The sequence below is a fragment of the Stylophora pistillata genome, chromosome 1 (assembly GCF_964205215.1).
Source record: "Stylophora pistillata chromosome 1, jaStyPist1.2, whole genome shotgun sequence".
Classification (NCBI taxonomy): domain Eukaryota; kingdom Metazoa; phylum Cnidaria; class Anthozoa; order Scleractinia; family Pocilloporidae; genus Stylophora; species Stylophora pistillata.
Genome location: NC_142519.1, coordinates 45,519,005 through 45,533,456, shown reverse-complemented (window position 1 = coordinate 45,533,456; position 14,452 = coordinate 45,519,005). Strand labels below are relative to the sequence as shown.

At 38.4% G+C, this 14,452-nt stretch overlaps 1 protein-coding gene and 1 long non-coding RNA gene across 2 annotated transcripts; both read left to right on the top strand.

Moving 5' to 3' along the window:
* The first annotated feature begins 1,347 nt into the window (after positions 1–1,347).
* Positions 1,348–2,325, top strand: LOC148742741 (G protein-coupled receptor GRL101-like). Its single transcript, XM_088748271.1, has one exon. It carries the CDS (start codon positions 1,348–1,350, stop codon positions 2,323–2,325), a length of 978 nt encoding a protein of 325 aa, XP_088604397.1.
* A 1,374-nt stretch (positions 2,326–3,699) lies between these two features.
* Positions 3,700–4,882, top strand: LOC148742740 (uncharacterized). The gene is made up of 2 exons (XR_015999803.1): positions 3,700–3,851; positions 4,222–4,882. It is a non-coding gene; the product is annotated as an uncharacterized LOC148742740 (long non-coding RNA).
* The last annotated feature ends 9,570 nt before the right edge of the window (positions 4,883–14,452 follow it).

Below are 14,452 nucleotides of genomic sequence, written 5' to 3'. Positions count from 1 at the left end.
AGTATTTCACTCCAGCCTTCCGTTCTATTTATCCGAAGAGCTGGAACGTATTCAGAAGCGCGCCTTGCGCATTATCTTTCCTTATGCAAGCTACAACAGCGCGCTCAAAGAGGCAGGCATCTCCTCTCTTTACGACAGGAGAGCATTTCTATCGTTTGATCTTTTTAATGGCATTGTTCTCGACATTAAATACAAGCTCGCTGGTCTGCTCCCACCCAAAGCTGAGCACCACAGGCAGCTGCGCAGCAATAGGAAGTTTAACGTGCCAGTGTGCAAGACTGATCGTTTTAAAAAATCCTTTATTGTTAGTCATAGCCTAAGGATGTAAATATATATGTTTAAGTATGTATATTTTTTTAACACAAGATCATCCTAAGTGAAACTTTTTTATTAGATTTGTATATTTTTATTATTAAGATTTTCAAACCATTTTAACTATGAATTTTGTTTCTTGTATTGTATATTATACACGTAATTCAGTCTTCGGACTGCGAGGTGTTTCTTTTTAATAAACGATTTATCTATCTATCTAATGATGAGATATATTTAAGACTTGGGTTGTAGGTTGTATTAATATTTTTCTTTCTGAACAGTAAAGTTGCTTTTTTGGATACTACACTGCCTCCGACGCAGCACCACGGTTTCTTTTCATTAGAAACCTAACCCCTTTATTAAGAAACAGAAGTGTTTTTTTCCCTTTTCCCTATGACTGAGTCCTCGCCAGTCTGTTTTATCACGTTTCGGTATCTGACGAATGCTGGAGTTGGATGATAAAGAACGAGGGAAGGCAAACTCCCAGTAACTGTTACACCAGGTTAAAGAGATCGTTTTCATTCTAAAATGGGCATGCATTGTTGGTGAGTTGAATTATTTTCTTTTAACTCACAGGTACTTTCATTACAACGACATGCGAGAATTACCAGACGGCTTTTTCTCTAACATGAAGGAATTAATGAAAGCGTAAGTCAGTTGGAATATACTCTAAGTGCCTTGTTGAGCCATATTATTAGAACTAGCATTCGCCTCTAACTATCTCTGAGGTACTTGCAGCTTCACCGCCCCTGAAATTGACATGTAGGTGGACCTTATGACCGTTCCGTCTCACTTTCCCAATTTGCCTACCGGTGAGAGCATAAAGTTATCAGAATTCATTCGCAGAGCACATCGTAATTATGCCCTCCGCATTACATCAGCTTGAGAACCTGTCATTTCGTCAGCACACGTTTTGAACTCTTTAAATTCTATGAACTGCAGGACTGTAGACACCAACCTGATGTGTTGTCACTTGACGAAAGAGGACTCGGATTGCGATTTTGCCTATGTCGACAGCTTGCCAGTTGCAAGACTATGTTCAGAAACCGAGCCCCTAGGAAGTGTATTTGGATTATTGGTGTAATATCTCTGATTGGAGCTGTGTTTGTCATTAAATGGCGAATGGTCTACACGGACACAAATATTCCACAGCCAATGATGTTAATCCATTTGGCAGTATCTGATGGGTTAATGGGTTTTTACCTGATTATCATAGGTGTGATGGATGCGATATGGGCAGGAAAATACTACTTGCATGACTATAGATGGCGTTCAAGTTTGTCATGCCAGATGACTGGCGCAATTGCTGTGTTATCAAGCGAGGTGTCTATCATGCTTATTTCTCTTATTTCTGCTGACAGACTCAAAACTATTGTATTCCCTTTCAATGTTGATGGACTAACCAACAAAACCACTCATGCGTTGTGCTTTACCATCTGGATTGTCGGTTTCATAATTTCTTTCCTTCCCACATTTGGCATCCAGTATTTTAGAGCCCCTGATGCAGGTCGTCACTACTATGGCAGATCTGTTGTGTGTCTCCCACCTCAGCTTTCATATTATGAGGCACCTGGTTGGGAATATTATGTGGCTGTCTTTGTTGGTTTGAATTTGGCTTTTGTAGCCTTCATCATTGTGGCTTATCTTGTAATAGTTATAAACAGATGTCAGGTCCGAGCGATTCCAGCGAACACCCAGCGAGAGACAGCTCTTGCAAAACGAGTATTTTTCATCATCCTGACCGACTGTATCTGTTGGATGCCCGTTATTGCTATTGGACTCAGGTCCGTTGTGGAAAAGTCATTCAGGACGCAAGGAGATCTTGCCGTGTGGATCGCAGTGTTTGTTCTTCCATTAAACTCCGCTATCAATCCAATCCTATACACCTTGTCCACCACACAGGTAGTTACCTCTAGAAAATTTGTAATCCCTAAATCTCAGAGGATAGCAGCCTACAATAATCAACTCTTGAACACTTTACGAGACCGAAGAATTAAGGATTTCTTTCTTTGAAAACCTTATAGGTTCTAAACAAAACATTCATCCAAGAATTCATTAGATTTATCATGGATTTGACATTACTTATATAGCTTTGGTATTGGTAGGATATTACATTACATATAGTGTTTTGGTATTAGGTAGAATTTCACCAATAATTATCCTAGTTGCTAGCTAGATCAACATCCTTGGGTAAGCGTTTTTAAAAACATATTTTGTAGATTTCAAGTAATGAGAAAGCAAACACCTCATCGCCGAGGGAGCAATTTAAATTGAATACCCTCGAATGCAGATACGTTCTTTCACATTTAAACTTAGTGATACAAAGCCATCTCGCACGACCTGACATGGTTTTTGGATGTTATCATAGATTAAAATGTTTAATTCAAGGTAAGAAAACTTTATTGTGCCACATATAGGTTCGAGACGTTCTCAAAGCAAAATGGCAACAGCTGTGCGACTAATTCACGGCAAAGTGTAGTCGAACGCAAACCAGAGAAGGTATAGGACTCTGCTGATGTTTTGCTTTAGCTATTACTCATCAGCTAAGATGGCAACTCAATTCTATCTTACTTTTCTAATTAAAATGTGAGAGATTCGGGTCACACTAAGGCTTTGGAGAGGACTCTCGAAGCTGCTGGAGGGGAAGAGGGTTCGTGAACCAACAAAAGAAAGATATGTTGGTTTTACTTTGTTTCTTTAACGATCCTTTCCTTTGTTCATTCTATATCCTTTTGGATCTATACCTTAAACATTGACCTCAGAAATCATTAACATTGTCTTTCTCAAAGGGTGTTTCCAGGAAGAGAGGAAGGTAAAGTTTATTCACCAATGTAGTGTATGTTACGCTAATACTGTTGGCTATTTTACCGACCACATCTTTGACGATATTACAAAATCGTTAGTAAATTTTATTGGAGAAAGCCAAGAAGAGACATGACATCGATTGAATAAGATTCCATCAAAGGCCAACTGACCATTTCATCTTTGTAAAAGACAATAGTCTGGACTGTTTATTTTAATTCTAAATCACTACACACGCTTTGTGGATGGCGGGAACGAATGTGTAGAACATTGTGTCGCCCATGAACAAAGTGCGACTGATACTACAGGAGATAACACCCGTGGTACAGTGCACTTTTTATTTTTTTTAACTTATTTCTTTACAGTTCAAATCCAGCAAGTCCCAGAGAGGGATGACAGCGATGACAATGATGACGAGTCGAAAGATCAAAGTGAGCATGAGAAAATCGTAAAGCACACCAATCATGAAGAGCCTAAAGAGAGAGTTAGGACTGAACAAGGTGAAAAGCCAGAGGATTACCACGAAGATCCATCAGAGAAGAAAGACGAGCCTGAGAAACACGAAGAAGAATTAGAAAACGGTATAAAAAGATCTGAGGAACAACATGAGGATGACATGGAAGATGAGCCTGACAAAAAAAAGCAAGTGTCGGAAAACGACCACAAAGAGTTCGCGCAAGATGAAGATTACATGGACTATGATGCTGGGGAAGACGAACGGTTTATTGTGAATAAGGGTATGTTTTAAAACCCTCTGCTTCCTCTAGAAAATAAGAAATTAAATATACTGAAATCTTTTCATCAATTTGGAAGACTAATGGTGAACAACCTCTCCTCATCATACCTTGCACAAATTGTTAGTTTCTAAAATTTCGTCACCTTGTTTTCCCATCTAAACTACGTGAAGCGGTTTATTCGAATAGTGAAAGGGCTTTTGCTCACTATAAAGTTTTGGAGCGGTTTTTCTCTCCCGGTGCGTGGCGCTACTGTGCCCCACTTTATATGACCATCTCGCTACGAATTAGTCTGAGCACAGTGTAAGTATTTAACACAAGGCAAGTTACTGAATAGTTTCTTTTTGCTTTGTGTCCTGTTATTATGTAACAGATAAAAACCAAGCAGATGAAAATCTCCCAGCAGCCTCGGGACGAGAGTCTTCAAGAGCACGGCTGGCCATGTTTGACAATGACATCGATCTTGATCAGTTTTACGAAGCGCTCGATGGTACAAAAGAAACGAGGGTTTAAACAAAAACTCTATTCTCAGATGAATGCATTCTCTATGAGACAAATTAACTTTGGAATTGATTAATTAGGTGTGTGGTTCTATCAAGGCACATGTAGTGACTCTCAAATGCTGAAACAGTAGTTCTCGTAAATAGTGTCAAAATACAAGCTTAGTGTTTAATGTGAAAATATAAGTGCTCGTGTCGTGCTATATATACCAGTTAGAAATTCGATGAGCGAAATTTAATAAAATGGGTCATTTTAGATTATTACTTGCTAAGGATACTTGTTTACGCGCCAATCTTGTTTAGCTTGAGGTTCGGCTCTATATGCGACACTTTGCACAAGCACTATTAGAGATCAAAAGTATGTTAAGTTCCTTCAGTAGCAGGTAAGGTTTAAACTGTTATAACTTAGTTATTATAGGGGCCCATCTCTGTCCTTTACTATAGTATTAATTCAGATATTACTTTAGAAACGAGAGTGAGCTTTAAAGTAGACAATGTTTCCTAACCCTTTTTGGAGGATCATAAAGTTGCCGATCCGAGAAGTCATTCCAAAGGACTGGCGGAGACTGAGGTTTTTCACAATAGTTAACCTTTGAGTAGTCTTTTATGTACTTCTTCCAAATGTCATTTTGAATTTCAGTTCAGTTAGTGTTAGATGCAGAAAAAGCGGCAGTGTATGGAGGTGTTTGATGTACAGGGTCTGATCAGAACAGCAGGCAAACTATAGGCTGCCAGAGAAAGGATTATTTCTCACTCCTTATTTACTTTGTCATTTTGCTAAAATTGGTAAGATTCTAAGTAGATGGGTGTGTTGTTTGGCAATGCTAAGTTATAAATCGAAATGATTCGATCAAACGCTGATATCAGTGCCTTACTTATTACTTGCTTATTACAACCTAAATATTTTACATATCGTAGAGAGATCTTTTGTTGATGAATACCTTATACTTATAATTTGTTCAATTTGACCTAAACATCTCAGATGCTCTATAGATGGCTTTGTTGTATTACAATGCTAAGCCATGAATCATAATTATTCACCTCAAAGTTACCATATATTGCCATCTTACGAATGATTTGTTTTATTCAATCTTAACGTCTTATGATATATTATGTTGATGGCTGTTGTATAGCAATGCTGAGCCATAATTCGTTTTTTTCTTCAATTAGAAGCTACCACAGATATCTTACGTATTGTAAGCATTCAGTAGCAGGCTGTGTTGTATAGCAATGCTAAGCCATGAATCTCATTTATTTAATCTAAAGTTACGGTCCATTTCAAGTTACTGTTGGTATATTACTCATAAGTTTATAATTTTTCATTGCAATGGTTACTTCCTATAATTTTCGTAGATGGTTACGTTGTACTACACTGCTAAGCCATTAATCTTATTTACTAAATCTGAAGCTACCAACTAATCTTACTCATGATTTTGTCGTCACAAAGATAGTGTAGGTTCCAAACGGACATTTCATGATTTTAACATGACGCAACTTTTTCTCAGGCCGAGCGAGTGTTCGGCCATGTGTATGATGATTTTGTTCTGAAGATTGTGAATGTGAATCATTTTCATCCTATCGATTTGGACGAACAATTTTCAGTTATTTAGAGAAGGAACCCCTAGATTGTTTGTAAGTGTTCGTTATTTCGGTTTATTTGGGCTTTGTATACTTTCATTTTGCCTTTATTTGCTTCGCGTTTGCAAGTTTCGATTGTGTAATTCTACTTTCAGACACATATTTGTAGGCCGTTCATTTCGATGAACCTGGATTAAAAGACTCTAAAATCCACCGATCGATTCAGTTTAGTTTATGGCTGTGTTGTATTGCAATAGTTAAAGCCATGAATCATATTTATTCAATCTAAAATTACTTTTGATAACTTACTCATTTATTCATCACAGTGGTAACTTCTGATATGCCTATTAGATGATTGTGTTGTTAAATACAGCTAAGCCTTGAGTCGTATTTATCCAATTTCAAGTTGTTTTAATTGTTATCTTACTCATGACTCGCAAGTCTGCCTAAATAAATAAAACCATAAAAATATTTTGCTTTATTCTAGATAACTATCCTTGAACCTATTCACCACTAAAATGACTAGCATCTAATTTCTTCTTACAACATCACCCCTTATTGTGGACTTCTGCGGACTACACTATCCACGAACCTTATCATATTCTACTGGGCGGTGTAGGAGCGCATGAAAATCTCCCAGCTACGAAATTTCTGCTGCAAATAACCTATTACAAATATTGTTTTAGAAAACTAACAAATTGTTTTAACTCCACATATCAGAGGTGATACAGGCTTCTGAACTTATGGTATTTTTTAGGGACCTTACAACACCTAAAACTGAGTAAATTGAATGGCGTGTTTCAACCCTTCCTTAATATTTTTCTACGAAATTCACTATTCGAAACACAGAGGAAGAGACGCAGATTTTGTGAAACCAAGCACTGTGATGAACGAAACAAATATATCAATCGTATAAATTGATTATGTTACCACATTGACACCTGAAAAGCCTATAACTGCCCCTACCTCCCTTGCTAAGCAGAATTTTGTCCCCAAACTTCTTCTATGGTTAGGAGATCAACGAACCAATTAGAATCCGTCGTTTGCACAAATATTTTGATGGCGTCAGGGGGTACTAGAAGGGCATCATTCTATGCGTTCATCTCGCTTTTGGAGTAAAATATCAATCTCAGGACAAATAATCGCCGCAGTGCAACAGAAAAACTCCTTTGGGGGTAAATATTTCATTTGCGGAGCAAATAATCGCAGCAATGCGACACAAAACCAGCAGGAGACAAAAAAACTGCGATTACGATCGCCGACGGGAAGTGCGAAAATCGGACGATATAGGAAAAGACCGAACTGAAGTCCAAGCATTCTAGAAGGTTTTCTATTGTTACAGACATACGGACGGACTTACGTTACACTCTGGATAGCGTAGTATCTACGACTTCACAGAAGTCCGTAGATACAAAAAGGAGTTGAGATCGGGCAATATCGGATCAAATCGGCAGAGTTCGTTGTGGGCTCGGATTCTATTGTTACCCTCACTCACTCACTCTCGGATTCTATTGTTACCATCACTCAACAGGACAGCATAGTAGCTTACGCCTACTTTAGAGGTAGTAAGCTACAAAAACAGATACAAAAATGGGTAAGTAAAGGAAACCCAGGAATTGAAAAGATGCTCTTCGTCAGCCTTATTTCCATATCCCAGAAGGGCTCCGAGTGGCCGTGAACCATAATTTCCCAAGTAAAATAAAATTCAATCTTAGGATGTCTTTTTTGTAATTAGCACCCCTAAGCAAGTTAATATGTAAAATTTCAGCCAAATCGGTGAATCTGCCTGGCCAACCTAGTTCGATATTTACCTAACGCTTTTTATTGATCGCTGTTAAGGTAAGAAATTCTTGCTTTCATATCTAGAAACGACGAATTAGAGCAACTAGTCTGAAACTAATTCTATCTAGTTCAAGTTGTACTGCGAGAGAAACTCGATATTTAGGCGTTACGAATAGCGCCTTCCAAGTAACAATGAGAAACTAACGATTTACCTCCGTCGTCAGTACTTAAGTGATTGCTTCCACTACCAATGGAGGAATTATGATCGGAAGTGATTGCACGTTGGAGATATTGGCCTTAAAATAGCCTTTGATTGTTCCACAACAGGTTTGAATAGTTAGTCTAAATAAAAATATCATGGGGAAGAAGTTAAACTTTTGTACTGAGGGAACACCAAAGTTGCATACTTACCGTCATTGAGGCAATGGCAAAGTAGGTGTCAAACTGAACAATAATTCTCAACTTAAAGAGCCATCAGAAAAGAAAAACTCAATGCGATATTTTTTTATATATGATCCATCTAAAAATGCGTAGCAAAAAAAATTCCAAGAGTTTTTCGAAAGACTAGCACGGCAATTTGTGCCATTTGTAATGATTGGCGCTGCTAAAAATAAACCTTTTAGCGCTTAACGCGCTGAAGCAATTTTCAGAACAAAGAAAAACAAAGTGGTGTATACGATTACTTTTAAAGAAAGATAGATTAATGGGCCAAAGTTTGAAAGAAATCAAACCAAAATGTACTAGACCGCTTTTAGAGATACTGCGTCTTAATTACGCAAAAAGAAAAATTTGGAAATAGGGGTTTCCCTTAGTGGGAAACCATATCTCCAAAGAATTACGTATTTTGACCTGTTACTCTCGTGAGATGTCGATTCTTGATACTTAGCATTCGTACCAGGTTGGAACCATAAATTGGTGGTTCGAGTATTTGTATCCCCCCAGCCTCAGCACTACAGTTCAGCACTACAAACGTCACAAAAGGAAGATTCCGACCGCATTCCATTCACTCTCACGCTTCACTCTCACAACCACTCAGTTAAATCCATCATTCTTAAAAACTTTAAATTACTTCAAAACGATCCAGAGACAAGCACTATCTTTTTGCAGCCTCCGCTCATTTCATTCAAACGCGACAAAAACATAGGCAATTTTTTGGTCAGAAGTTCTTTTCAGACTAATGACCAACCAGGCAATTTTAAATGCGCTCGTGCACGATGCAAGACGTGTCCTTTCATTCACAACACTGAGAAAATATCGGGACCCAAACGATCCATTAAGATCACCGATCACGTCACGTGCACCTCCGCCAATGTAATCTATTGCATAACTTGCACTTATTGCAAAAAGATTTACATCGGCGAAACAGGCAAAAGAGTAGGCGACCGATTCCGAGAACACCTTCGCGACGTGGAGAGGAATGACAAGGACACATCGAAACAAGTCGCTAGACATTTTAATTTACCTAATCATTCTAAGCAACATATGGCAATCTGCGGTCATTCCTTACACTTAGGTAGCACAAAAAGCCCTAAAACTCTTGAACAAAAGCTCATCTTTCAAACCGGCAGTCTAAATCCCACAGGTATCAACGAACGCTTTTCATTCCACTAATTTATTCGTGTTCTTCTCGTTGCCATGTTCCCATCAATAACGTAGCTTTTTTTTCCTGCCTTTAAAAGCACACACAACCCACAATTCCTCTATTCGCTCCGACGAAGGGCTAACGCTCGAAACGTCAGCTTTTATAATCGTAACGGTGGCCAATTTACCACTTCAACTTTGTTGATATATTTAAATTATTTCGTTATCCCCACCGACGCAGCCCCAAACAGTTTCTTTAGAAACTATCAGCCTTGATACCATCTAAGGCTTGAAAAGGCTGGGTTCTGAGGCTTCTCCAAAATACAAAACCTTACAATTGCATAACAGCTACTTTCTATCTGAGATCTGTGGCGCCATTTCTACACGAAAGAACTCCCTCTTGACTGAGACTCCTACAGTTTTGAGCATGGGTATAACAAAAGCCTAGTTTTTGTTTTTTATTCAGTGTGATTGGACGAGGCCTGAAGGCTGTAATTCCTTGGGAATTATTTTCTATCTTGGAGTTGCATTTTTTCGATGTTCTCATCTGCAAAAGTTGTTCAGCTCCTCGTCATATTTATAAAATTATCCCTTTTTGGCTGTATTTTACTTCAATTTCTATCCAAATTAAGTTAAAAGAAAGAAGCAAAATACAAGAAACCAGATCTTTTATGTACACTAGCAACTGATAATCACCATCTCGAAACTAAAATGTTTTACAGGACCCTAGCACAGGCATTTGGCTACATCAGTTTTTACCAGGTAATTTTTCACAATTTTCCTCAATATTAGTTGCAGGAAAAGAGCATGATCTTTTTTCGAAAATAGCTTCTTGTCAAACTTAAATTTTTTAACTTCACATGAATAAATAATAATGAAATAGCGGAAACTTCTCCCTTTATCTTAGGAGAGCGACAACTTGAAACATCTGTCAAATTTATTTTCTTTCTCTGAGTGAATCGAAGGAAAATGTATTGTTTTAAAGATATCATTGTGGCGCACTGAGTGATGTGGTGGTAGCCAACTTAATTTGTTCAAATAATTACTTTTACACTATAGCTCTTACGAGGAATTACTAATTCCTTACCGTTAAGAGGGAAAAATTTTGCGCAAATTATTTTTCTTGTTCTTGTTCTTGTTCTTGTTACTAATGTTTCTTTATTTTTTTTAAACGGATATCGCAGAATTTGACTTGAAAGGCCCTGTTAGTTCATTTTCTAGTTTTTGTTTTCCGTCTAAATCTAGTGAGGTGAGTTTCAATAAAACTTGATTGGTTTATTGCACAAATTGCGAACATTACCCAGAGGATCACCTGCGCAGATTTAAAATGTCTAAAAAAGGAATCAAACGTTTGCAAAATTCTTTTAAAATCAACAAATTGTTTGTAATCTTCGGTTCATTATATTTTGGTGCATAAGAGTAAGATAGGCTGCTCTCTAAATATCTCGTGAAACAACAAGATTTCATTCAATACGGAAAATCCCGGTCTAAATAAATACTCACATCCCATTCCTTTTACATAGGACTACAAAGGGGGTCAAAACTCCATGGGACAGTTGTTGAAAACATATCTTATAACGAAAATATATATGAATTAAAAAACACCACTGTTTGCCACTTCAGGCATGCAAACCTCCCCTCCCCTTCCTATCCCCTCTAAAAATGCTGGTAGAACTGAATAATCACCGTGTATTAGTAAAGTTTACAAACGCCCAAAGTCAACATTGTTTGGGGGAGAATGGTGGGGAATAATTAAATTGTAGTGATATCACCCAAAGTGTCTCAAGACTTTTAACCTGTATTCCAGTGGTAATAAACCCTCTTGGAATTCAGTCCTTCGCTAATTCTTCTTACTTTATCAAAATAACCTTTTTTTATATAAACAGCATATTTGGTCGGAACTTCCCAGAAAAATTACATGACAGAGAAACCTTAATTTAGATTCCATAATTATGTGCAAACCCACTGCAAAGCGCCGTGAGCTTTCTATAGTGGCCACACGATTTTTCTGTGTACTTTTATTCAGTAGTATGGCCGGTCTTAATGCTTTTTTGATAATAATAATAATAATAGTTAATCTTTACTGAGGATGCCAACATCACAAAAAAGTTGCTTACAGAGGGGTCCTCTAAAGGTAACTACATAGAATCTAATTACTTAAAAAGAAAAAGAAAAAAATACATATCGAAAAATATGAAGATAAAACTACATTAATTTGAAAATTAACATGCAAAGAACGAAACTAATTAAAAAAGGGCTTTCTTTATACCACGCTTAAATTGGCTTGAGGTGGGCACATCTCTTAGGGAAAGGGGTAAGGCATTCCAAGCGTCCGCTGCAAACTTTGTTGTTATCTAGTGCCCCCATCTTCTGTGTGCGAATGATTTGCGGATATTTCGCTTGGATCGTGTATTATAGTTATGATAGTTGCTGTTAAAAGAGCAGTAAAAAGTGTGCATAGAAAGGTTATTAACTACCTTAAACATAAAAATAGCACGATGCTCCGCTCTCCGCATTGATGACAGGCTTACGATTCCGATTGCAATTTCGGATATTATCTAGTTTCAATCAATAGTTTTTATCGAGGAAGCCTTTAAATCGAACTTGCAAATCGAAAGTATTAATCTGTTACTTCCAGAAACGCATATCTTTTTAGTTCATTTCAGAACACTGTTACTCAAAGCCATTATGCTTGCTTGGTCATAGCAGTATAAACTTAATGTCAGATTTTATACCAAAACCGTTACTTTATATGAATGAAAAAAATTAAAGCTCTTTGCGCTACAAACCTTTTCCAAGTATGCATCATAACAAATGGATAAAATTTAGGACCTACTCAACCGGAAGCGCACGCATAAATTGCATGGCGTTTGAACACGACGAGCTTTATACGACTTTGAATTTCTTGACCCCTACCGATTTTGCGCTATTGAATTGCGCAAAGTCAGGAGGGGGTCTAATTTTTCTTCACGTAGCATAGAAGTGAGGTTCGGCACATGGCTATCTATCAACAGATTTAATTTGACACGTCAGTCTAGACAACATTATGAGGTAAGTATCGAGTGCGCTCCGTGGATCACAAAATGTAGAAAATGCATCTTCTCAACGTAAACAAAAATTACGAGACGCCCATATTGAACGCCCGTCGTGAACACTCGTGAAACCGCCCACAGACTCATTTAATTTTATTAAGTTGGTGATTATCTGATTTTACCTCACCGGTTGTGGGTATGTGATATAGGATATAGTGACACTTGAGAGTTTTACAGACCAGAACCTCGACGGTAGTCTTGAATACGGACTGCGTTTTATAGAGAGAACAGCGAGTATCGAGATTTAGAGCCTTAATGAATATCGAGCCTTGTAACAGAAGGATTCACCAATAAATTCTTTGCACATAATATTATCTTGCAAATTTGTAGAACATGCCGAGCTTACCATGCACGTAGGCGACGTTGACAAATGGTTGCCTGATACTTGTGGTTGCCAAATGCCCAGTATGTCCCAAGTATCAAAGGGAGAATCAGAGAGAGCCTCTCCTGCCTCATGAAGTCCCTCAGAGACCATGGCAGAAGCTTGGCGCGGACATTTTTTAATTGAATTCTAACTCCTATTTAGTTGTGGTTGACTACTACTCTAAGTATCCTGAACTTTGTGTTTTCAAAGACAAGACAGCTAACTCTGTTATTTGGTACGGTGAATATATGAAGTTCATATATTTTGAACTGCGGTTACAGCTACGTATGATGCACGATCCTCGCAGTAAAGAGCGCTATTTATGCAATAGCGAAAATCAGACCTGAAAAAAATCAGGTCTGTACGGGATTCGAAATACTGACCTCTGCGATACTAGTGCAGCGCTCTACCAATTGAGCTAACAAGCCAACTGGGAGCAGGCCGTTAAGTTGATTCCAAATAAACCCGTGATGATAAATCAGATACGGTGAATATATGAAGTTCATATATTTTGAACTGCGGTAATAGCTACGTATGATGCACGATCCTCGCAATAGAGAGCGCTATTTATGCAATAGCGAAAATCAGACCTGAAAAAAATCAGGCCTGTACGGGATTCGAACCACTGACCTCTGTGATACTAGTGCAGCGCTCTACCAATTGAGCTAACAAGCCAACTGGGAGCAGGCCGTTAAGTTGATTCCTAATAAACCCGTGATGATAAATCAGATACGGTGAATATATGAAGTTCATGTATTTTGAACTGCGGTTATAGCTACGTATAATGCACGATCCTCGCAGTAGAGAAATAATCTATACAAGGATTTCATGCTAGTACAAGGATTTCATGCTAGTACAAGGATTTCATGCTAGTAATAACTCTGTTAGCATGAAATCCTTGTATAACTCTGTTATTACTAGCATGAAATCCTTGTATGCCCGACATGGTATTCCGGATGAAATTGTTCCTGACAATATGCCCTTCGCAAGCAAGGCCTTCCGTAATTTTGCAAGTGAGTGGGGATTCGAAGTATCCACATCTATTCCGAGATAGCCTCAGTCTAATTGAATGAGTGAGAGAGCAATTCAGACCATCAAAAACTTAATTAGAAAGGCTTTTGAAGATGGCAATGATCCCTACATAGCTCTCTTAGAATATAGAAACGCACCAAAATCTGGACTAAAGGAGTCGCCTGTTCAGTTGCTAATGAGTCGCATGTTAAAGTCCAAACTGCCTACCGTAGAGTCTCTTTTGAAACCTCAAGTGGTTGATAACCCCCAGCAGAAGCTGCGACAACGGAGTGATAAGCAGAAGGTGTATTATGATCGGTATACCAAACCACTGCCAATTATTAAGGAAGGTGAAACAGCTAGAATAAGAAAAGGAAAGACTTGGGAGCCTACCATTGTTATTCCACAGTATACTGCTCCAAGGTCCTTCATGATTACAACACCTGATGGTACTGCCTACCGACGAAACCATCGTCACCTGCTCCCAACAGATGAGTCTCCCTAGGTGATTGCGGGACCACCTATTGATCAGCCAGCCACACCCTTAGCAGTGGCCGAGACGCTGGTTGGTGTTGCACCACCTGATGATGCCATCCCTTCCCTGGACTCATCCAACCAATGCAGTCCTCAACAAACACCCCCAAGTGTACCTCGAGTGGCCGGACTGTCAGACTACCAGCAAGATTCAGGGAGGAC